The following is a 23022-nucleotide window of genomic DNA, read 5'->3' as shown; positions in this document are numbered from 1 at the left end:
ATGCTGTTGTGGGTTTGTCTGGCAGGAGAGAGAGAAAAGCAGATGGGGAGAAAGGGAAGGGGAATACTGATAACTCTGATCATTGCAATGCGTTTGAATTTGAGATCACTTCACTTGTTGCATTTCTTTAGTGAATGTCAAATATAGTAGGTATGTCATAAATTTATTGTTACTCATTCCACTGACTTGTTGTGCTTTTATTAAATATAAAAATATAAATTTTCATTCAGAGGTCAGTTGCATTTTTATAGTGTCAAGGGAGATTTAATACCACACCTGAATATCTGGATAAAGTACATGTGGCCAAGTTGCATTGTGGGTCATGTAGGAGCCAGGTCTTAATGTAAAAAAGGAAAAAAAACAAAAAAAAGATTGGTACGCAATAGCTTTATTTATGCTGATTTATGATAATTGATTTACTGTGGCCACAACCTGGGATTATCTGATTAGTTTCCTTGAGTCTTAACTGTCAGTCATCTGTTCAGAGGATGATTTTGTGGTTTGTTTTTTTCCTTTGCGTGCTATTCCTTCATCTCACCCGATGCTCGCATCTTTACATCCTGCTCTTTTGCAACTACCTCCAATCACACAGACCTAAACTCACATTGCAGGTCATACTGTGATTGGCTGGAGTGTGTAGAAGTGAGTCCATGTGCCCTGACCCCGTCTGTCCCTCTCTGTCAGTACTGTCTGGAAGACAAGAGGGCAGATTTGGAGTGGGAGGAGAGTGAGGGAGATAAATATAGCAAACAAGTCATGGGAGTAGATGGGAGGCAGAAGAAGAAGAAATGGACAGGAAGATTATGCAAGGGGTGGGAAAATGAAGAGAAAAGAAATATCGGAGAACAAATTTCAAAATGGAGAGAGTGTGTGCTTGGATGGGAAGATGGAGGATGCTAGATAAATATGTAGTGGCAGACGGAGCTGGGTGGACAAATAAGAGGACAACATGGAGAGAAGGGACTATTTGAGATGAATAAGGAATGATGGAAATAAAGTCCTTCTATCAAGAAAGGCTTAGCCAGGAGATCAACTAAAACATTATAGGCTTGCAAAGAGAGTTGTGTAGAATAATGCTGAGAGGTGGAGAAGGAAACTAAACGGATAAATGAGAGAAAGATGGAAGGATGTAGTTAAGAGGAGGTAACCATAAGGGGGAGAAAGGTGACCTCTAAGATGTCACTTTGAAAGGAGGAAGGGAGGGAGAAAAGAGATTAGAAGAGAGGGACAGGGTGACACAAGCCATCTGTTAGTCTGGGCTTTGCTTCGTTATTTGTTTGAGTTGTGTTTCCATGTGTTAGTGTATTTTGGATGATGCTATATGGCGCACACACACACACACAGAGCTGTGCTAATAGAACCATATAGCTGTATATTTTCTACCTCAAGGGAGTTTTATGTTTATAAAATAGATTTGGGGCAGTCCACCAAAACCATTAGCTGTATACACTATTGTATGTGATGTGTGAGAGAATGGATTTGATCCCATATTTTCCCTCTAGATGTGGCTCGTGAAGCCAGTGGAGTATACAGAATGGGGTCAGAACACACACTTTGTGGGAATGGAAAAAGTGTGAAAACATTGACATGTGCGTTCACATAAATCATCTGGGCACAAGGTTATGTGTTCAGCTGTGGGGTACAACAGAAAAACTGTGTGTGTGTGTGGGTGTGTGCGGGAATACAAGCATGAGAGGTGGCGGTGTATAATGTGTGTGTACTCACAGGCTTGCCATGTGTGCAACTGCATCCTGAACTCCCCTCCAGCCACTGAGCAGCTCCAGAATACTTTCTCTATCAGCCATCTCTCCCTCTCTCTTTCTTTGCACTCTTAGCACAGAGTGATCCCATAAGGCTGCTTTTCACTGCTGCTCTTTGAGACACCTCCACCTTCTCTTCATATCATCCGTGTTCCTTTTTTCTGTTCCTCCTCAGGAATGTTTCCAAACATCAGATTGATGGCATGACAAGCCAAGATCTTAAGTGTGATTATTTTGAAAACTATGGTTCTCTTTTCTGCATGTTTTTCCCCCAATTTCTGACTATTTAAAAATATAAATTGAAAGTATTTAACATAGTAATAAACACCTTTAAATCTTTAATGCCCAGCTTTACCCCTTAGTAGTTTTTTTGTTTGTTTTTTATCGTTTTTATCCTATTCGACCCCATCCAGTACTTAATAAATACCAATCAGAATGTCTCAGTTTTCCAGGAAAATGCTTCCGCAATGTTTTTGCAGATGAACAGATGTATTTTACATCTATTAAGCAGTGGTTGTTTTGGGATATATAAGAAAGAAGTGTGACAAGTCATAGTCATTAAGTGTGTTTAAATGAGCCCTTTGTGTTGTGCTAGTGCTGACAATGCTAAACACTGCACAGAGCACCACTTCCAACCAAATGTGTCATCAAAATCAACTAAACAGTCTTGTATATGGCAGTCTGCTCTTTATTTCATCTTGAGAAATGTGTCTCTCTTTTGGAACTTAAAATACATTTGTAAGCATTTCCCGTTTCTTTTCTCAGCCTTTGCAGAATTGCAGACGGACATCCATGAGCTCACTCAGGAGCTGGATGGAGCAGGAATCCCCTTCCTGGACTACCGCACCTATGCCATGAGGGTCCTCTTTCCTGGGATTGAGGACCACCCTGTTCTCAAGGAGATGGAGGTACGGGTCAGTAGAGAGCACCCTGCACACACACAAACACAGGATGAGGGAATGTTTCATAGATTTCATGTAGGTGAGATTTGAAAATCATGTTAGAGGTAGGCAATCTGAATCCAAACCTTCTAAAACTGCATCTTAGTCCAAGATATCAGACAGAAGGGTTCAAGTCCAAACTCTCAGGACAAACTCTAGTTTTGTGGCTGTTTTGAGGGGCAATGTCTGAGCTCCACTAAGACTCCGCACAAGTGATAGATTGCCTCTACAGTACTGAGCCTGTTTGAGGCTCCTGAAAAAGCAGTGTTCACATGTTCAATAAAACACACTCCGCTCTACTATTGTTCGTTTCTCAAGAGGAAACACTCTATTACTAACATGAACTCAAGCGCTGTGGACACTGTAATGCAAGGTGCACCTGTACCACTGTCATTTCTCTGTACATTACAGTATCACGCACGCATTTACCTGGAAAATGCATGCATGGTGCACTGACATGCACATAAGGTTATGACTACAGAGACAAGCTTTAGAGGAATTCACTATCTGCTTGTGCTATCAACTATATTCCAAAGGGATAGTGTAGCGCAACATTGGATTTTCATTTGGATGGCCCAGGCAATCACAAGCCACAATAGTGCGCTAGCAGGCAGATCAATTTCTTATTACTGCCTAAAGCTCACATTCTTACTTCAAGCCTCACTTTCTTTACCTGAGAAGGGGAGGCCTGCCAGTTACGTTGAGAGGAGAAGAGGGAAAAGGGATGACAGTGAGGGTTGTAGGATAGAGAGAACTGGTTCAACAGTAGGCAGGTTTTCAAAGCTGCAATGTGCCGTTTCCTACATGCATGTGGAAAATATAAGAGTATTGACATGATTATGCATGGAGAGAAAATAGAGCACACGTGGCTCTTTATTCATGTCATTTGATAAATCCTGTTTTAAAACATACTCATGAATCCATTGCACAGCTATAACTCACAACCAGTTCATCATATTTTCAATCTTTTCAAGTCCCTTTATCTAATTTTCCCCTATATCGCTATCTTTGATCTTTCTTTACTCTTTTCTACCAACCTTCTACCTTCCCTTTCCTTCTTCGTTGTCTTCTTCTCCTCTGTGAATTGTATGCTTCCTTAAACCTACCATGATCACCTCCATTCACTTTATCTTCTCCTTGTCCAACAATTGACTGCCTCTTTTTTTCTTTATTCAACACTCCTTCTTCTCCCAATTCTCCTTCCCCTTCATCACCTCCGTCCCCTTCTCCTTCAGGTACCCGCCAATGTGGAGAAGGCCCTGACGTTGTTTGGCCAGCTACTCACCAAAAAGCACTTTCTGTTGACCTTCATTCGCACATTGGAAGCACAGAGGTCCTTCTCTATGCGAGACAGGGGCAACGTGGCCTCCCTCATCATGACAGCACTGCAAGGAGAGATGGAGTATGCCACCGGTGTCCTCAAACAGCTCCTGTCTGACCTCATTGACAAAAACCTGGAAAGCAAGAACCACCCAAAGCTCTTACTCAGGAGGTACAAAAAGCAGGAAATAAGAAGGGGAGGGAAAGGGCTAAAATCTGGCTTTGGGGAAAAAAACATGCCACACGTGCACCAGTTAGTTGCAGGTTCGGGTTTGAGGAAATGCATTTGTGCGTGTGTGTTTTCAGGTATTTTTCCTTTTTCTTATATTCGCTGTGTTGGGATGTTCTTGACAGGAAGCACCCTAACAAAAAACCCCTGACTAATTATATTAAATTCAACAAAAAATAAGGGAAAAAAGTAGTGTTAATTTTTCATTTCGTCATGTCAGTGCTGCTGCACATTCAAATAATCCACGTAATTAGACCTGTTGTAGCATTAAAAAGGGAAGAGGAGAACATGAACATATATTCTTTGTCAGAGTATCGAGTGATGTATTTTTTCAGTTTGCGGCTGAAGTTATGAGGGAGGAAGGCAGGGGACAGTGACTGCAGCTTTTAGAGGCCTGTGTGACGTTACCTCCTCTCTATTTCTCAACCCTGTCCCTGTCAGAGAGGATTACACCCCTGAGCACACATACAGTCCCACTGGAGCCACAGTCAGACATACTGCTCTCTCATTTCTCACAAACACACAGAGAAAGATGAAGAGGGGGGGGGAAGTACAAGAGATGCAGGGGATGCAAAGAGGGAGAGGAGGATTTACAAGAGTTGGTGTGAAGAGTAAAGAGAGAAGGATTTGGTAGGGAAAGGGGAAAGTAAGAAACAGGGGAAGGCAAAAATGAGATGTGAAAAGGGAAAAGGTAGCAAGATAAAAGTGGCTGAAGTAAAAGAAGGTAGTGAAATAGCGATTGACAGAAAAAGAGGGCAAGTGGCTGGAGGGAGACTTGAGCTACAAGGAAATTGATGAAGGGTGAAACATATAGAGGAGAGATGGTAAAGAGGGAGAAAGAACAGGGAAGGGTAGTACAGAGCAGATAGGCAGAGGGAGAAAAGAGAAGGAAAATGAGCTACTGCTGACAGCCGAGCAGAAAAGGATACACATATTTAAGGAAAGACACAATTAGAGAAATGGCCTGTCTCCAAATAAATTGGAATTAGACATTAAATGATAAAAAAAAGTTACATTTTTTTTCTTCTCCTACTCCTCAGAGAGATATTTAATTAAAAATCTAATCAAATAAATGACTCTCAGCCAGCGTGCCTGTGTGAAGTCTTTTCCAATCCCCTCTTGGGGCGTATGGTCACAACACGCTGTCCCTGTTAACTACACTTGCCTCAGGAGTCGGTGTTAATAAGCTCTGCAATTGTTGCACATGGTTCACCCTGTTTAGGTCTTTTTAGTCAATAGATAGATGTAAAAGTCCTCTCCCATGGGGATCTCCACCTCCTTTGATGAAATTATACTTTTGCATTGGGTGCAGTTGTTTTGTATACTGTGCGTTGAGATTCATTGTCTGTGTGCAGCTGGCAAAAACACAAATGCGTCATCGCTTATTCCCGTACGACGTGTTCAAAAATGATGTTCAGGGGCATAGATTAGAAGTTACCAGTGGACGTCACGTGCTCAGAAACGGGGTTTGTCCCGGTTTATTCACTCGTTATGTTTTCTGTACCTGCGTTCTCCGCTGCCTCATCATTCATTCTCTATTTTGCTGACAGGCATGAAAAAGAAAAAATGCTCTGCATCCATTCAATAAATCCAACAGTCAAACAGGAAGGTTTGAGGAAGCGTAGGAGTACGTGTCTCATTTGTGCTACAGGCCTTTATTGGTTTTTACTACTACATTGGCCTAGTTTCCAGAGTTTCCTCTTTTCTGTCTTACTATTTATTGGGCATGAAAATTTTTCAGCATAATGTAGCTGTCTTCACATTTCACCCATGGTGCCGTCCTAATGACCGAACGACTAATATTTGCGATAAGTATTGGAACGTGGCCCAGTTAGATAACCTAGTAACACAGGTGTACCCCACGTCAATATAAGAGAAAACAAGTGTTTCTAATGTGAAAAGCATGGAAGTGTGGCGGTAACACAGAGAAAGATTTTTATTTGCCCCCCCCCTGTTTCCACCCACATACCTAGAGTGCCGGTGTCCCTCTCAGGTATTTAACAAATTAGACACAATAAGTCATTTAATTGCTCGGTTTTCATTTCATGCACTTGTTGCTCACGTGTTTGCTTGACACATGCACGTGCGGAGGTTCCCCTCATTACATGGCAGCTTTGTGATTAACGAGAGAAGTTAGCGAGTTATACTAATTGCTGTATTTTTTATGAAGATTAGTGGGTTTGCCTAGAGGTAGTGTGAAGAGGGGATGGAGCAATGTAAGAAACTGAAGGATTTGCTTTCTTACATTATCTTTTTCTTTGGTTGTCTGAAGATTAACTGCATGAAGACTGATAATGTCATGTAGTGTCTTTGACATGCAAGCGTGTTTCAAATGTTTGTTTTTTTGACCATAGATTATAACCAGGCAGTCCAAGATGCCAAAACCTCCTCATACAGAGACTTTACGCTCCACTTGTGGCACATACTACTGTCTTTTATTTCCAGTTCACCCTCACCCATTACCCTCTCCTTTCTCTCTCCCATTTTCTTTCATCGGTCTCCCAGGACGGAGTCGGTTGCTGAGAAGATGCTCACCAACTGGTTCACCTTCCTGCTTTACAAGTTCCTCAAGGTAAAACTGTCCCAGAGGCGCACACACACAGATACACACAATTGCAGAAGCAACAGCATCACCACTGGTGTTTGAGAATTGAAAAATGTCTCACTAACAAGCGCACACATTCACAGCTGCAGCATTAGATAAGGCAGAGGCAGCAGGGTTCCTATTCCTTACCTCTGCCTTTCATGTGGTAAATTCTTCTTTCTACCAGTTGAGGGATCTGCAGAGTCTGAAGCACTGTTCAGACACAGCTGGCCATGTTGGTTTGATCACCGTAGACTGTCGCACTAACCTGTCCTTTCTTTGTCCCAAGCTTGATTCTTTTAGAGCCAGGAAAGTGTCTGTGCGTGTATGCATGGCTGTGTGTCTGGATGGCTCTTCAGACAGTTGGGGCTTATCAAAACAGGAAGCCACACATCTTACACAATTGCATTCTCTTATTTCTCTTCTGTCTGTCTTTTGAAATCCTCTCTCTGATTTCATATCACAGGGACTCACTATAGCTTAAAATGTGATAAATTCTTGCTTCCACACACACATTCTCAGCTTTCAAACATTGCTGCAACTAATCAGTTAGCAGCGGGGCCTTAAACCCCCGCCAGGGCAGGCATTCTGGTGGACAAGAAACCAGCCAAGCCCTCGGGGATCCCAGTTAGCATCTGTGTATGCGAGTGTGTCCGTTCTGGTTGTGCACGCATGTGTGTCTTGGCTCCAAATTAGAGACTGGACGGCGAGAGTGTGGTTCAGTAAAAGGGGAGTGGGTTATCAGAAAAACTGTTAGGGATTTTTTTCAGCAGCTGTGTTTATGAACTTTAGTGGAGACAAAAATAACAGAGAAACAATTAAAAAAAAAAAAAAGCAAAAACACGGAAGATTGTGGAAAGAAAATGGTTAAAAAGAGGGCAGAGGTGTTTTTGGAGGGTTTAAAGGGCGTGTAGGGAAATATGGGTGGGGGGATGAGTACTGAAGTAAAGAGTTTCTGTAGCTAGCAGCAAGATTAAGCCTCGCTTTCATCCAACCTTTGCAGTTTAATGCCTTTCTTTCTCCTATGTTTTTGGGAGTAACATGAAAGAAAGGCCTGGAACAATTTCAGAGTTCAGCCAGGTGTAAATAGAGATGGGTAAAGGTCAAGTACCTGTTCAAAGAGATAGAGCTTTAACCTACGAAACGAACAAGAGATAGGAAAACAAATCCTTTTATCCATTACCCTATTCTAAGCATTCACTTGTCCTCTGTTGCACAAGCTTGTGTGGGATCACATGGTCACTTTATTCTGCTTTAGAGAGAATTTTAGACGAATTATAAAATGTGATTGCTTTAGATTAATTCAATGAACAAATGGCATATATTATAATTAATTTAACAGGACACTGAAGTCAAAAACACTGTAGCGCAGCAAAATGTCTGCGCGACACAATGCTTTTAGAAACGTATAGCATCAGTGCTGCTTTTCCTCACTGGCACCATTTGAAGGAGACAGAAGGACTGAGACGCAGCGCAGAGCTGGTTTGTATGCTGCTAGACAGAGAGGACGTCTGCCAGTGTGCTGTGTTTTCACCATAGGAGGCAGGCAGTGCTAGATTATCCCACAGAGTTCATCTGACAGCTCACCAAGATGACTGACTGGCGTTGATGCATGAACATGTCCAATGAAGCTCGGAGGGCAGCACTTGCAATATTCGGCTTTGCCTCAAGGCACAAAGCTGCAGACAGAAAATGTGAATCACTGGTTAAAAAACACTAATGTGAACATTATCACACCATGAACGCTTTTAAATATACACACACACACACACACACACACACACACACACACACACATATCCTCATTTCGCATTTACGTCATCAGTTTTGTCTGCAGCGATAAACATGTACTCGACAAATTGCTTGCTGAGATCAGAGATTTGCACAGCATTGCAACACTAAGTTATTCTAAACAAGCAATGATTAAGATAGATTATCTAAACCAGTAATTCTCAGTCTTTCTGACCTCCTGAGCTGCAAGTAATTAAATCATAATTTAATGCTTTTTCATCAGCGCACCTAATTTGAAGGTCATAAAATATAAATATATCTCAATTAGTTAAAATCAACACTGTGCAGTGTTAAAATATTAACAAGAAGTCAGGAAAGACGGCACATGACACCTGTAAGGAGAAAATACAAAGCCATACAGGCAGTGCTTAGTTTGCAGGCCTGCTGAACAAGTGAATGGAAAAGAGGGGAAGCAGAAACGAGTGTGAAGAAAAGAGAGACAGGGAACCCAACATCCCAGTGCTTGTTGCCCATTTGACACGTCTCACACACCAAAGTGCTTCTCCCAGCGTTTTTCACCCCTCAGTCGTTAACCTTCTATTAACTTCTCCATCAATTGCCACTCACTCACACTATAAATTCTCTCCTCCTTGCTCACTCACTTGCTCACACACACAAATAGAGGCTATTTTTTCTTACTGAGGAAGAGACACAGGGGAGAGGCTGGAGGTTGTGTCAGGGGGGGGAGGGTTTTTGTTTTTAGTGTGCTGGTAGCCAACACAAGCCGTGGCCTTGTCCTTTACTGCTTCGCCTGTGGTTGTCTTAAAGAAGATTAGAAATATAATTGAAGAGTTGCTCTGAAAAGCTATGCACTTTTTGCTGCCGTGTTTTTGCTTGGAAAGTTCTTGAACAGTTCAATGTTCAGTTTTCACTTTGTACAGTATGTCTTTCTCTCCTTTTCTTCATATAACCTTTTGTCACTTTTCCTTGATACCTGTCTCTTCCTACTTCATAATACAACTGCGTGTCTCACTTTTTGAAGGAATGTGCCGGGGAACCTCTCTTCATGCTGTACTGTGCCATGAAGCAACAAATGGAAAAGGGGCCAATAGATGCAATCACAGGAGAAGCCCGCTACTCTTTGAGCGAGGATAAACTCATCAGACAGCAAATTGACTACAAGACTTTGGTCAGTACTCAAAAACATACTTTCTGGACACAGGCGCATTTGTTTCTGAACAAGGTTGTAAAGCAGATGGATGCTTACAACTAAAACAGCGCAATGATGCAGAGCTGATATTTGTCCAGTAATTTTGGAAAATATTCTTTTATCAAAACAGGATCCAACCTGCTAAATCATTATTATGCCTGTATTGATAGGAATAAATAGCTAGCTGTGCACCCCTTCTGCTCTTTAACACTGATTCTGAGGTGCCATATGAAGTGTTTCTTTGCAGGTCAAACACAACCACAGGGTCATGCTCTAACACATCAATAGTTATTACTTCCAGCCTGTGCTGACCCTCTGGTCTAAATGTAACCTGTGCTCTTTCCCTTCTGCCCTTTGCATTTGTAGACGCTGCACTGTGTGAACCCGGAGAATGAAAATGCTCCAGAGGTGACAGTGAAGAGCCTGAACTGTGACACAGTGACACAGGTGAAGGAAAAGCTGCTGGATGCTGTGTACAAAGGGACGCCTTATTCCCAGAGACCAAAGGCCTCAGATATGGACCTTGGTAAGGAGCTGGAAAAAATGAACAACATACAAATATCAAATCACACGGAGAGTCATAACACACAGCTGCGCTGCTATGGGAGATAAAGAGGGAATTGCTTCAAGAGCTCTCTGACACAGAAGGGAGGCACTTCTGACAGGAGTGGGAATTCTGATCCTAAAAAACATCTAGTAATGTGTTTAAAAGTCCGTAAAACTGCACTACACTCACTCTGAATTCGATCTAATTACAGTAGATTAAGTCGTAGAAACCTGATTTGCTGTTTGGAAGTTTAAGTTTATGATGAGAATTGATTGGTGTGCCTAAAAGGGGCACTGACTCTGTCTATGCTGTCTGTCTTGAAAGATTCTTATTCCCTTTCTATTAGACATTACAACCTTACTTAGCACTCTTGTGTGTGTCTGACAGAATGGCGGCAGGGCAGGATGGCTCGTATCATCCTTCAGGATGAAGATGTCACCACTAAGATCGACAATGACTGGAAGAGACTCAACACCCTAGCTCACTACCAGGTAACCAGCTTCTTAATACAGCACAGAATCCCTTGAAGCTATGCTGGAGAAAAACCTCTGTGCTTCTTATTGATGGCGTATTTATGGATTCTTAGGTTACTTATCAAAATGAAAAATCCAGAAATAAATTCCATGTGAGCACTGTGAAAGTTTCTTTGGCTGGACAATAATCTTGCTGCTGGTTGAATGTCTGCTTCAGGTGACAGATGGCTCAGTGATTGCCCTGGTACCCAAACAGAACTCGGCCTACAACATCTCCAACTCCTCCACATTCACCAAATCCCTCAGCAGATACGGTACGAAAGAAGGTGTGTGTGTATTGTATGTGTGGAATTATAAAAATTCTGACTTGTTAATTTTATTTATTTATTTATTTGCAAAACTTGGGATGTTGTTCATAGAAAGAACCTTTAAAAACATCATTCAGAACCTTTCACATGTTAATTTGGCATCTGTCTCATCTACATTAGCAAATTAGCTCAGTGCTTTTCACACCTGTTTACATGACCTGGGACTTGGTTCAAACTGTTCCACAAATACTGGTTTCAATTTACATACTTTGGCCCCTGGAAGCCATTAAATATGATATTGCTAATCAAGTATTTGTGCCCTTATCAGTAATATAGTACATTTCTCCACACAGTGTTTTAAGTGAGTTCCAAACCTTTGAAAGAGTTTCGTGTCAGTTCTCCTCTCTGCTGTAGAGGAGTGGATAGTAGTTTTATTATTACTCACTAGGGCTGCCACGATTTGTCGACTAGTCACGATTACGTCGACTATCAAAATCGTCAACGACTGATTTAATAGTCGACGCGTCGTTTGAAACTTTGTAAGATCACAAAAGACGCAGGAATAAGTGGCAGGATTTAAGAGTGTAATAACGGACTGAAACAGAAGATGGCAGCATTGCATGTACAAGGATGTCAGCTACCGTTAAACCCCGAAGAAGAAGAAGAAGAAGCAGCTGTGTCCCAGAATTCATAGCGCGGCCCAGCGCAGTTTCCAACAATGGCGGCAGCTAGTTAGTTTTAATGTTACTCTTATTCTTCTTTCTGGGTCACAAAATAAACGTTTAACATATTTTCAGGCGAGAATGTAGCTGTGTAAACCTCAAATATCTGCTCAGTTTATCAGGACACCACATATTTTCAAAAGCGCTCCGACGTTTTCGGAGACATCTGTTACCCACTAGCTCGTTAGCGAGCCGGGGGCTAGGCTCACTAGCGCCGTGAGAACACCGGACTCCCCGCAAATCGTTTTCAAACCCACCGCCGTCTTTCGCTACTCAGGTTAAATATATATGAGTCACTTAGATAACTTAAAATGTTATTGTTTGGCTTTTTTTTTTTTTTTTAGTATTTTATTTGTTCCTGAGTAAATCAGTTTGTCTGAGATTAAAGTTATAGTTTTTGCACAGCTGAATAAACGTCAAGCAGACAGCTGATTATCAGAAGTGTGGGATGCTCCAGAATATACTCCAGTGTCCTATTATAGTTTAGATAGCAAGGAGTTTATTAAACTTCACCGAAACAATCTGCAAATTTCATAAAAATTTAACAAACTATCATCTTGTCTTTACTTTTAGTGAGCACATACCTTAAACACTTAAAGCTGTAAGCTAATGATAGTTATATAAGAGCAGATGCTGCTGGTGCAATAAGCTGTAGTTTTACGTCTAATGGATGATGATCTGATTAGTCGACTAATCGCAAAAATAATCGGTGACTAGTCGACTATCAAAATAATCGTTTGTGGCAGCCCTATTACTCACTTACGCCACAGTTCTGTCCACTGATGTTCTTCATATCTTATGTGATAAATTATTACAGGTGTAATATTAGTTCACATGAAAGTCTAACAGACATAAAACTGATGTCCTTCATTCAGCCTAAAGAGGCAGATCAGGAAAATAGAGCTGTTTTTCATCTGGTTATATTAGCTCACTTAAACTACTTGTTCTTGTGTTTGCCTTCCTTCGTCTAAGTAAAGTTGCCTTGGGGGGGTAGCTGTCACAGACAGCTACCTGAAGCTTCCCTTGTATACATGATTGTGCAGAAGACTGTTTAATGATCCCTTAACCTCGAACATCTGTTCAAACAAATGCTTGGCCTTCTTGGGGGCATACATGGAAAACAACAGCGTAGCTAAACACAGTATAGCAGTGGTGCACTGAAGTTGTTGCAAAGGAATCAGAAATCTTGAAAGTTTCTTACATATGTGAAATCAAAGAGTCACATGGAGAACAGCATATTTTAGATACATTTTTAAGCTAACAAAATGTCAGAGCTGTCAAAATGCCATATTTGTAATAACTGGTTTAATGTTGTGAAGTAGATCTCAGTTCCTCACGACGTTTTTCCCCCGTCCCCCCCTCTCTTCTACCTCTATAACTGTACAGAGTAACTCTACTCCAGAGCCCTGCCACTGTGGCATACACATAATACTCACTAACACCCCCATCATATTTGCTCCGAGCTTACCTGGTTCACATTCTGTCCTGACAATTTCAAACCCCTCAGTCCTTTGCTGCTTTGTCACGCAGCTGACAAGCATTCAAAGTGGAAGCGTAATACTCTGTGTCACAGATATGACATCAATGTCCGACAAAAGGAGAGAGGGGGCAGGTGAGAGAGTGATAGATGAATTTATTTTGCAGTGAAAGAGTGACATGTAAGTAGAAAAAGCTGTCACATTTCAATAGTGCTTTTAACTTCAGTCAGATTTTGCCGTCTTCAGCTATGCCAGATATTTCATTTGTCTCATTGTTTTTTCTTCTTATATAAATGTTTCTCCTTGAAATGGTGATTAAGACGGCATGAGTCATAATTTATAGCATTTAACACACAGAGCAGCATGAAGGTTTTTGGCTCTTTGACTTATTTCTCCAACACGTCCTCCTTTATCTCTGTGCAGAGAGCATGCTCAGGACAGCCAGTAGTCCAGACAGCTTGCGCTCCCGAACACCCATGATCACCCCTGACCTCGAGAGCGGCACCAAGCTATGGCATCTGGTGAAGAACCACGACCACTCAGACCAGAGGGAGGGAGACAGAGGGAGCAAGATGGTGTCTGAGATCTACCTGACCAGACTGTTGGCCACAAAGGTAAAAAGAGGCTGCGTATTCTCTCACACGCGCAGACCCAGCCTCCCGACTCCACCACATCCCTGTCATGTAGCCCATTTCCACCAGCAGCCCCTGTTGACCTTTGTTTGGTGGTGGTCTCTAAGCTCATTAACATTTTTCGTAACCTTTTCCACAAAGACACACATATGCAGAGTCTTAATTAGGAGGTTGACCTTTGACTATTGAGTTGTTTGGTTGGTGTTACTGGGCCCTCTGTTGGTGGCCTCGGGGCTTTTAGGCCCAGGCCAGTACCCCACGATCATTATTCACCTAATTCCTCCATGTCCTCCAGACCACACTGTGGAAACTGTTTAGGTTTTTATGCAGCATGTGTCCTCAGATGATGATCAGAGAGGTTGGTTTAAAGGCTGGAGTTAGGTCAAGTGTTTGTTGATACTGTGCAAAAACAAACGGCAGGTAATTTGTATTTCTTCCCCGAGTTAGTTGTTAACCACTACGGAGCAGTGTGTGACTGAGCCTCCATGTCTGTTAGATTAGGTTGTGAAACAGAAACTATTTTATTTTCTTTAACTGCTGAAGCTGCTAAAGCAACAACAGCTTTTCAGAGCTATAAAAGAACAGCTAAGAAATGGCTGTGAAGGCCTTGCAGCCATATATATTTATGTACAGTCTAAAGCACACGTTTCCTATAAAGTAAAAGCTTTTGCCCAAATTCATACTTCCACTAAAATAAGTGATGATAAAATAATGTTATTTAAGGATTAATTTAGCAGTGCTAATTACCTTCAAGAAACACCTTTGTTTAATTTTTGCATTAATTGTTACAAACTGCACTTAAGCACAAGGGAAAAAAACCCAACTAAAGTCATTAAGAGAAAAGCTCTTATTCAAAATGCACCCATTTGGTTTCACATTTCCTCAAGAGTAAGAGCGGTTCTGTTCTCTGAATAATGGATTCCAATGATTAACTTGACGATATAATATGATAAAATGTTGCCTTCAACACAAATGTTTTAGTCTAGTTAAGTGTCAGCATTTGCTGTTCGGGCCAGAGAAACGAGGGGGTATATAAAAAAGGGTTTTATTAGATGTATGAAAAGCCAAATTAGCATTTTTTTATTAAACTTGTTAAATGTGAGAAATGGACGACTTTAATGTGTGAATTCTGGCACATCTTAAACACACACATAAAAACACGTGGCCTTCTGTTGGTTTCTGCTCATATACCACTGAATATAAACATACCTCTTTGCATTAATTATAAAATGTCATTTGTCCATATGCTAAAACCATGTCAGGTTCTTGCTCTCATTTGCAGAGCTCCCATGAGCTCCCCGCTATGAAACTGCAAGGTTAGCTGCATCAATGCTGCCTCAACTGGGAAGTGATTAACATACAAGCCAGAGGAGGACAAATGGGGTGGGGGCACCTAAAGCATTGCAGTTTGTTCTTATTTATTACAGCCCCCACACCTGTGTGTGTGTGTGTGTGTGTGTGTGTGTGTGTGTGTGTTTAGGAAGCTGATTTGTTAATGTGTGAACGAATACAAAACTGCAAATTCATCTTGTGGCTGCTTCAAAAAAGGTTTTGTAAAACGTGGCCTGGATGCTTGAAAACGGGGACAAACGTGTGACAACTTGTGGGAAATATCAAATCATTTCAACTTCAGAGAACTTTGTTAGGATTCTGAATTCTCCAGAGTTGTGCGATGTGGTAAAACACTGCAGAACAGCCTTAGGCTGAACTCTCATTGGGCCCTATCCTAAATACTGTAAAGAACACTAAGTGCTCAACATCATCAAAAATTCTCCCAAAGTTGAAGTACTGACAGCAGAGTCATCCCAAGTACCTGCTACTGACAGCCATCGCCTGCAGCCACGACAGCAAAGAAGAATGTGCAAGCAAAGGCAGTTGTGTAACTGGACTGTTGAAACATTAAGTGTAACGGGGACAAAACACTTATCTCTATATGTCCATCTTTGGAGACAAAATCTTATGTACACAAACAAACTGGCACATAGTTTTCCACATTTCTAAAATTTGTTTCACCACTTTTTGCATGCTGCTGTTTGCGTGAAAGCCCCAAAGAGCAGGAAAATGTCAACTAGTGTAGTAAAACTCCTAATCCAGTATTGATTCCTGTGCTCAGGGTACGCTCCAGAAATTTGTGGATGACCTGTTTGAGACCATCTTCAGCACAGCGCACCGAGGCAGCGCTCTGCCTCTCGCCATCAAGTACATGTTTGACTTCCTGGACGAGCAGGCAGACAAACACTCCATATCAGACCCTGATGTACGGCACACTTGGAAGAGCAACTGGTGAGTTTGCGCGCGTGTGCAAGCTGTGAAAGGGCATGACTGGCAATATTTGATTGCTGGTTTGTGTTTTGTTGGCATTGGTGTTGCTCAGTAGGAACAATATTGGACAGTAAGCCAACAAATATGGAACACTTTTACATTGTTAGTGCAACAGAATGCACCACGCTTGTATTTTTCCCTGCCAGTTCTAGTATCTAATCACTCGAGACTGCTTGTTCAGTGTGTATGCAGCTTAATGCACTGGTGTGGTATCTCTGCACATTAATAGACCAGGCCTTGTAGCTCTGCAGCTCATCCTTTTTTCTTACTGCTTCCAGTCTTCCACTGAGGTTCTGGGTGAACGTGATCAAGAACCCACAGTTTGTATTTGACATCCACAAGAACAGTATTACAGATGCCTGCTTGTCTGTGGTGGCTCAGACCTTCATGGATTCATGTTCAACCTCAGAGCATAAACTAGGGAAGGACTCACCATCAAACAAGCTGCTTTATGCTAAAGACATCCCCAACTATAAAAACTGGGTAGAAAGGTATGTAAGCATGGTGGATTAGACGTGAATGTTACATTTGTGTGTTTTGTTATATTTCATACAAATATTCAACTGTTTTCGTCCAGGTACTACTCTGACATTTCCAGGATGCCGGCTATCAGCGATCAGGACATGAGTGCCTACCTCGCAGAGCAGTCACGCCTGCATGCTAACCAGTTCAACAGCATGTCAGCCCTACATGAGATTTACTCCTACATCATCAAGTACAAGGACGAGGTGAGATTTAAGTCTTAGTACTACCTAAGAGAAGGAAACAAAGCTGTACTAATGTTACATACTAAATACAAGCTGTTACTTTTGTCTGTATACAAAGACTTACCTTCAGTCTTATTGACATTTAAGAGGCGATTGGGGGACAGGGCTATGGCTCTTTAAATCCTCTTGCAGACCATTACATGTGGAAACCATTTGAATACAAGCGCGCTGATCCACACAGGTGTGCACACGGGTGTTCACTGCTCGTAGACTTAAATTACACCTTTCTTGGCTGCTACTTCAAAGCACATTGTGCGCTGTCTGTCCTGCGTGCTGCACAACAACATTGAATATTTAGTATTTATTGCTGTTTACACTTAGCTAGATTAATGCGATGGTGTTGTGTTTAGTATGTTGCTTTGTTTTTTGTTTTTTTTGCTTGTTTTCTATTCTTTTTCTCTCAACAGGTGATCCAGGAGATTCCCCCCCCCCCCCCCCCCCCCCTTTCTCACTGTCCCTCTCCCCTTCTGTTTTTCTTTTCCTTCCTCTTTCTTTCTCCCTTTCCTATCCCTCACTCATGTCTGTCCCGTCTGTAACAACTGAAAATAAAATAAATAATAAAAACAAAGGTCGATCAAATGGACCAATACGGCAATGCCACGATGATCCATTTGGAAAAGTAAATCCATTGGGTATCCTTGTTGGTCTTCAGACAACAATTCTGACGGCTAAAGAACCAAATGGGACAGGCGAAAAAAAAAAAAAAAAAAGACATTTAAGAGGCGATTTAGTCGGGCTAACTGAATAAATTAAACCAACTTTTGCATGCTTTATGACCCAGCCATGTGGGAGTCCTTATTCATCCTTATGTAGGAATAACATCTTTGTGCTTTGAAAGCAGGAGCTGTAAGTTTTTTTGCAGCATTTGCTGACCTCTAACCCCTTTTCCCCCCAGATCTTGTCAGCTTTGGAGCGAGACGAGCAGGCAAGGAGACAGAGACTGAGGAGCAAGCTGGAGCAGGTCATCGACACAATGGCGCTGACCAGCTGAGGACCATCGAGCACCTCCTGCTCCTCCTCACTCCTCCTCTCCATCTGTCTCTCTCCCACGTTCCTCTCACCCAGACAACAAACAAAACTCCAACCCCCAAACAATACGACAGACGAAACTGCAAAAGGACCGAGGCAGTATACTGCAAAATGGGGGGATTCGGCAGAGATGGGCGGGGCCTGTGTACGCTTACATGTGTATGTGTGTGTGTTTGTCTGCAGCTCCATACAGTGTGTCTGTGTGAGAGGCTAGGACACGGGACGTTTTTTCACACATACATACATGGAGAACATGTCAACTCGACAGCATTTGATTATTGTGGATGTCGGTGTTTGTGGTTTGCTTGATTTTGATTTCAGGAGTTTTGTTGTGATGACGCGATGGTCAGGAAAGAAACAACGGAAGCCTGGAAAGAACTCCATATACGGCATCATTAGCGGAACGGACCAATCTGTGATGAGCCAATGGAGAGAGGATCTCTCTAGGTCATGTGACTCCAGATGTCACAGTTAGAATTTTTTTTCTTTTTTGTATAAATGTAATCAACTGCCCACTCTCTGATCTCTCGCCACTTGTATTACTGCTGAATTTGCACAATTTACAGAAACGTTACAAAGCAAGACTATATAGATATTATATATAAATACAGCTACGTTTTTAAAGAAAGATTAGGGAGTAAACTTTTTTCTTTTTTTTTTTCTTTTCAAACCAACAAATACAATAAAAATAAGACAAAACACGATTTGATGTGGACAAAAAAAACAACGAAAAAAGAAACAAAAAAGTCGTACTGTGCCATGTTTTCTTTGAATGTTGTTTAGTGCAAAGACATTTTGTTAGATGGAATGTGCTACCATATGATTTTAAATATGAACATGCCTAGTGACTGAAAAGAAGTTTTTGAATAACAACCCATCATAGGATCCTTGTTGAAAGTGACAAAGAAAAAACACAAAGTCGCCCATCTCCACATCTTCCAGGTAGAGTTCATGGTGTCACGGTGATAACATGAAGTTGCTGTTGTTTCTTATTCAATCAGTGCAATCTGTTGGTTTCACAAAGCCAAATATATACCTACAGGATGGTTGCTTTATCATGGCCACGTTGGTGTCTGTTTCTTTAATTCAAAGGTCAAGAGGTGACAGTTTTAGTGGCTCGTAGTTTAGTGACGGAACAATGAAGTAGCTACATTGCACTACCTTAAATATTCCTCTTTGCGCTGATACCACCCTGTCTAACTTTCCAGAGGTCATGCTTTTGTGTTAGCCATCCCTGAAAGGATCATTTTCTGACGGTTCTGCAGGAGCAAAGTCTTTATTATTTACAGACTCTGTTCATTCAGCAACCACAGTGAGGTCAAGTAGAACTTCACTGTGGAGAAACAAAGTCAGAAAAGCCATTTCCAGCCTCAAGCCACTTTCCCCCCTTTTTTCTGTTCTCACAACAGAGGTGCAAAGAAAAGACTTAGTGTTATTTCTCCACCTCGAGAACATATATGTTTGAGACATGGGTTTAAGCTTTCTGTCCACGAGGAGGGTATAGAAGTGTACAGAGGTGAGACACTTTGGTTCATTAGCTACACGAGGCTGAGTAATCCTCATCTTTGCCTGCAGCTCTTGTTTCAAAACTAGCCTACTGCCATGTGTGGCTTAAGCTTTTTATATTACTGCTCTCATAAGAGGATTTCTTTGTTTCTGTTTTTTTTTTGAAGTCACGGTTTTTGACTTTATGGTGAGAAATAAGAGGGGTTTATTTCTGCTTGCCGAAAACCAAACTGGTCTGTATATTGTTTTTGTTTTTTTGTTGTTGTTGTTGTTGTTGCTTCATTTGTAAATTGTATACTTTTTCATGATGAACAAAAGCTGTTTGCCATTTTTTTTGTAATCAGGTTGTTTTTTTTGGTTTTGTTTTTACTTTCATTTGTTATCTGTAAATTGTACATTTTATGGTACGCAGAAGACAAAAGTCTCTTCAGTTTGCCTGAAGTTGAAGTACTTGACCGAACTCAAGGTTTATTTTCCTGATCTCTAGGATCAAAATGAAATTGTTGAATCAGATGAGCGTCTGTGTTGTCGTGATGGAAATGTGACTTGCTGCTTTAACTCTTGTACCTTGTTTTTCTATCGAACATTAGGGCTGTCATTTTATGCTGATCATAAATGCTGTCCAATCCTCTTTTGTTTACTGTACATGTCTGAGATGCAACATGACTTCTACAGCTGTATGCTTACGAGCTTCATCCCAGTACTCGCTGGGACTTGATAGCTCACTATGTACCTGCCAGTCTTAAAGGGACCACTCTGGCCATGCTTGGATAGAAATTTCTCCTTTTCATGTCATCATGTTGGTTACACATGTTACATTATTTCTAATAGAAATGAAATCCTTCACTAAAATGTTCTTAGTCTATTATGAAAAACAAAAAAAGTAATCATATTTTGGATTTGTTTTTTTGTTTTTTTTCCCCCCTTCTGACTTTTTACTGCATTCATACATTTTGGTGCTCTCTCTGTATAGATCACGTGGAAATGAATGACTGCTGAGACTCAGTGGTGCTGTTAACAGCAGTCCTCTGGATGGTCTGTATGAGTGCAGTAGGGACAAATTCACTCACTCCCTCATCACAACTGAGGCTGTGGTGTCCAGCTGATGATCTGTCAGGCTTTTCAAAGACACTTACACATTCTCAATCCATTCTCAGGTTCATGCTCCATTTGTGTCCTATTCCACTCGTAGCTCTGTTGATTAAACGACTGCTGGGGGAGTCGTGCTTGTTTATCATTTGCATGGCTACTTGCCTTTTAAATTGACCTTCTTCTCAAGTCCACATGTATTTTTTTTCCAGCTGCCCTTCTCTACTATTCATTTTTCACTGTTTACTACAACAGCTGACTTGTGTTTATTGTTACTCGGTGGCCTAAGAGTGTAGGCTGTAGATTGAATTGCTGGGTTTGCTGCTGTTGTCAACCTTCAGAGTGAGTAGACTCAGCTCAAAGTCATGTTTAATTCTCAGCTTCATCACATTTTTGCCTTTTCAAACCATTGCTGAATCAAATGAAGTCCTGGCATCATTCTGTGTTTTTTCCTGCTCGCTTCTGATTCTTGGAAATTCATTATTTCTTTTTTTTTCCTCCTTCAAAATGGAAGTTGCATAGAACCCACGGAAACGCAAAGCAAAGGAATTTCAAGTATAGTGGCTAAAGAATTTTAATACTACAATAACTGATACATTTTTAGAGTTTCAGACTTGAAGCGACTGTCACAAGTTTGCAGGTTAACATTCATTGTGTAAATATTCTGTTATTTCCTATTTTGCAGATTTACTACTTGTAAATAAACACGCATCAAGGAGAGATTAAACATTTTTTGCTAAATAATTTGTGGCTTGGATTTTATTTTTTTTATTTTGTCATCAGCCGTGTTTAGAGATGAAAATGTTGTTGTTGAGCAGCTTTGTTGATACATGTCTTGCATTAATCACTTGACAGTCTGCTGTACACATAATTTGAGATCCCCAAAATCCGCTACTCAAATGTTTACATTTATGCTGCCCCCCTCGATGGACGATTGAGTCACCCTCACAACTTTAAACAGTCTTTTGCCAGGAAAGTTTAGCTGCCTGCTTTACTCTGACCACAAGGCCCTAGTCACACCCAGGGGCGGATCTAGAGAAATTTTCTTAGGGTGGCAAAGAAATCAAATGGGGTAGCAAAATCAAAGCCTTTTTTCCCCAAACACATATGCAGGTGGTTACATATGGTTATAATGATTCAAATGCAGTAAGTATACACGTTTAAATAAATACATGTTTTAGTAAATTTTTATAACTTGAAATGCAAATATAAATTTTACATTTTGTAAACATATACAACTATTTATCTAAAAATGCAGCCAATACACCTGACATTTTTATTTTTATTTTGTACAACCATTTCAAAATATTACTAAAACTAAAATGAGAGAACAATCTGGTGTCGCAATAAGATGCCCCAAAAATTATGTGTGCCAGTAAAAAAAAAAAAAAAAAAAAAAAAAAAAAAAAAGTTTTTCCACCAAAAGACAGAGGAGAACAGCACCGGGATAAACCTGCAGGCCTGACAACAGGTGTATCACTCCGCTGGTTTTCTACTTAGTGACAGTGTTTACAAATGTGCCTTTGTGACATTCATTAGTGCCCTCACTGACAAAACAAAATAACGACTACACAAGACAACACACTAACTATACACTCCACACTAAACGTTATAAATCTCCTATATCTAAAAACTCTCTTTCACACTCGCTCGCTCTGTCTCGCTGGCGTTACCATCACTCCCAAAACTTTCCCCTCTTCCTAAACAACCAAATCCCACGTGTTGACATTTATTTTTAATTGGTCGACATGGTACATTCTTCCACCGATAGGAAAGTGGTGACTTTTTTTCTTTACTGTTTTTGCGCTTTCCTTAGAGCGTTAAAACGGTTTTAAGCTACTGAAAACAAGAAAAAAGCCGGTCCGTGTTATGGGCTGAACCATTTGTTAATGGTTGAGGGGGGTGGGGGGCAGAGCGTGTGTAACACTATGCAATATTTTCAGTTTTAGCATTTATATTCACTGTTGACTGTAACTACGCTCAAAGTGTTAATGCGATCTTGTTTTAATAAACACTGTCATATGCAAAACTAGGATGGCACTTGGGGTGACAAGGGATCATTTTAGGGTGGCCCTTGCCACCCCATGCCACTCTTCTACAGAGATGGATGCGTTACTGTAATCCGATTACTTTTTTCAAGTAACGAGTAAAGTAAGGGATTACTATTGCAAAAACGGTAATTAGATTACCGTTACTTTCCCGAAGGAACGCTGCGTTACTGCGTTACTAAAACCGTGATTTTTTTTGCGAGAATGTCGCATGACAGTGACGTAAGCAAGTGCAACGTTCATGACAACAGCTGTGTGCAGATCAACAATGGATAATATATCGAGTGCGGGAGAGAGTATGAGCGTGCAGCGTTTAAAGCGTGGAA

General features: G+C 41.1%; 1 protein-coding gene across 4 annotated transcripts in view; it reads left to right on the top strand.

The window, feature by feature from the left end:
• Positions 1–21392, top strand: part of plxna1b (plexin A1b) — a 181332-nt gene extending 159940 nt beyond the window's left edge. Inside the window, exons 21-32 of one of the 4 annotated variants that reach the window (XM_086291844.1) lie at positions 2526–2668; positions 3937–4193; positions 6756–6822; positions 9608–9754; positions 10142–10301; positions 10710–10813; positions 11013–11109; positions 13727–13917; positions 16049–16218; positions 16536–16748; positions 16835–16985; positions 17920–21392. In XM_086291844.1, the coding sequence (XP_086147970.1) occupies positions 2526–2668; positions 3937–4193; positions 6756–6822; positions 9608–9754; positions 10142–10301; positions 10710–10813; positions 11013–11109; positions 13727–13917; positions 16049–16218; positions 16536–16748; positions 16835–16985; positions 17920–18015 (1796 nt within the window). In that variant the 3' untranslated portion in view covers positions 18016–21392. Of the gene's footprint in view, positions 1–2525; positions 2675–3936; positions 4194–6755; positions 6823–9607; positions 9755–10141; positions 10302–10709; positions 10814–11012; positions 11122–13726; positions 13918–16048; positions 16219–16535; positions 16749–16834; positions 16986–17919 lie in introns of all 4 variants that reach the window. The other 3 variants (XM_086291842.1, XM_086291843.1, XM_086291841.1) reach the window with 3 other exon arrangements.
• The last annotated feature ends 1630 nt before the right edge of the window (positions 21393–23022 follow it).

The sequence above is a fragment of the Aulonocara sp. 'chitande type north' Nkhata Bay genome, linkage group LG5 (genome assembly GCF_057382095.1).
Source record: "Aulonocara sp. 'chitande type north' Nkhata Bay isolate Kocher_YH1m ecotype deep benthic linkage group LG5, A_spYH_male_GT1.1, whole genome shotgun sequence".
Taxonomy (NCBI): domain Eukaryota; kingdom Metazoa; phylum Chordata; class Actinopteri; order Cichliformes; family Cichlidae; genus Aulonocara; species Aulonocara sp. 'chitande type north' Nkhata Bay.
This window is presented reverse-complemented; position numbering and strand designations above follow the sequence as displayed.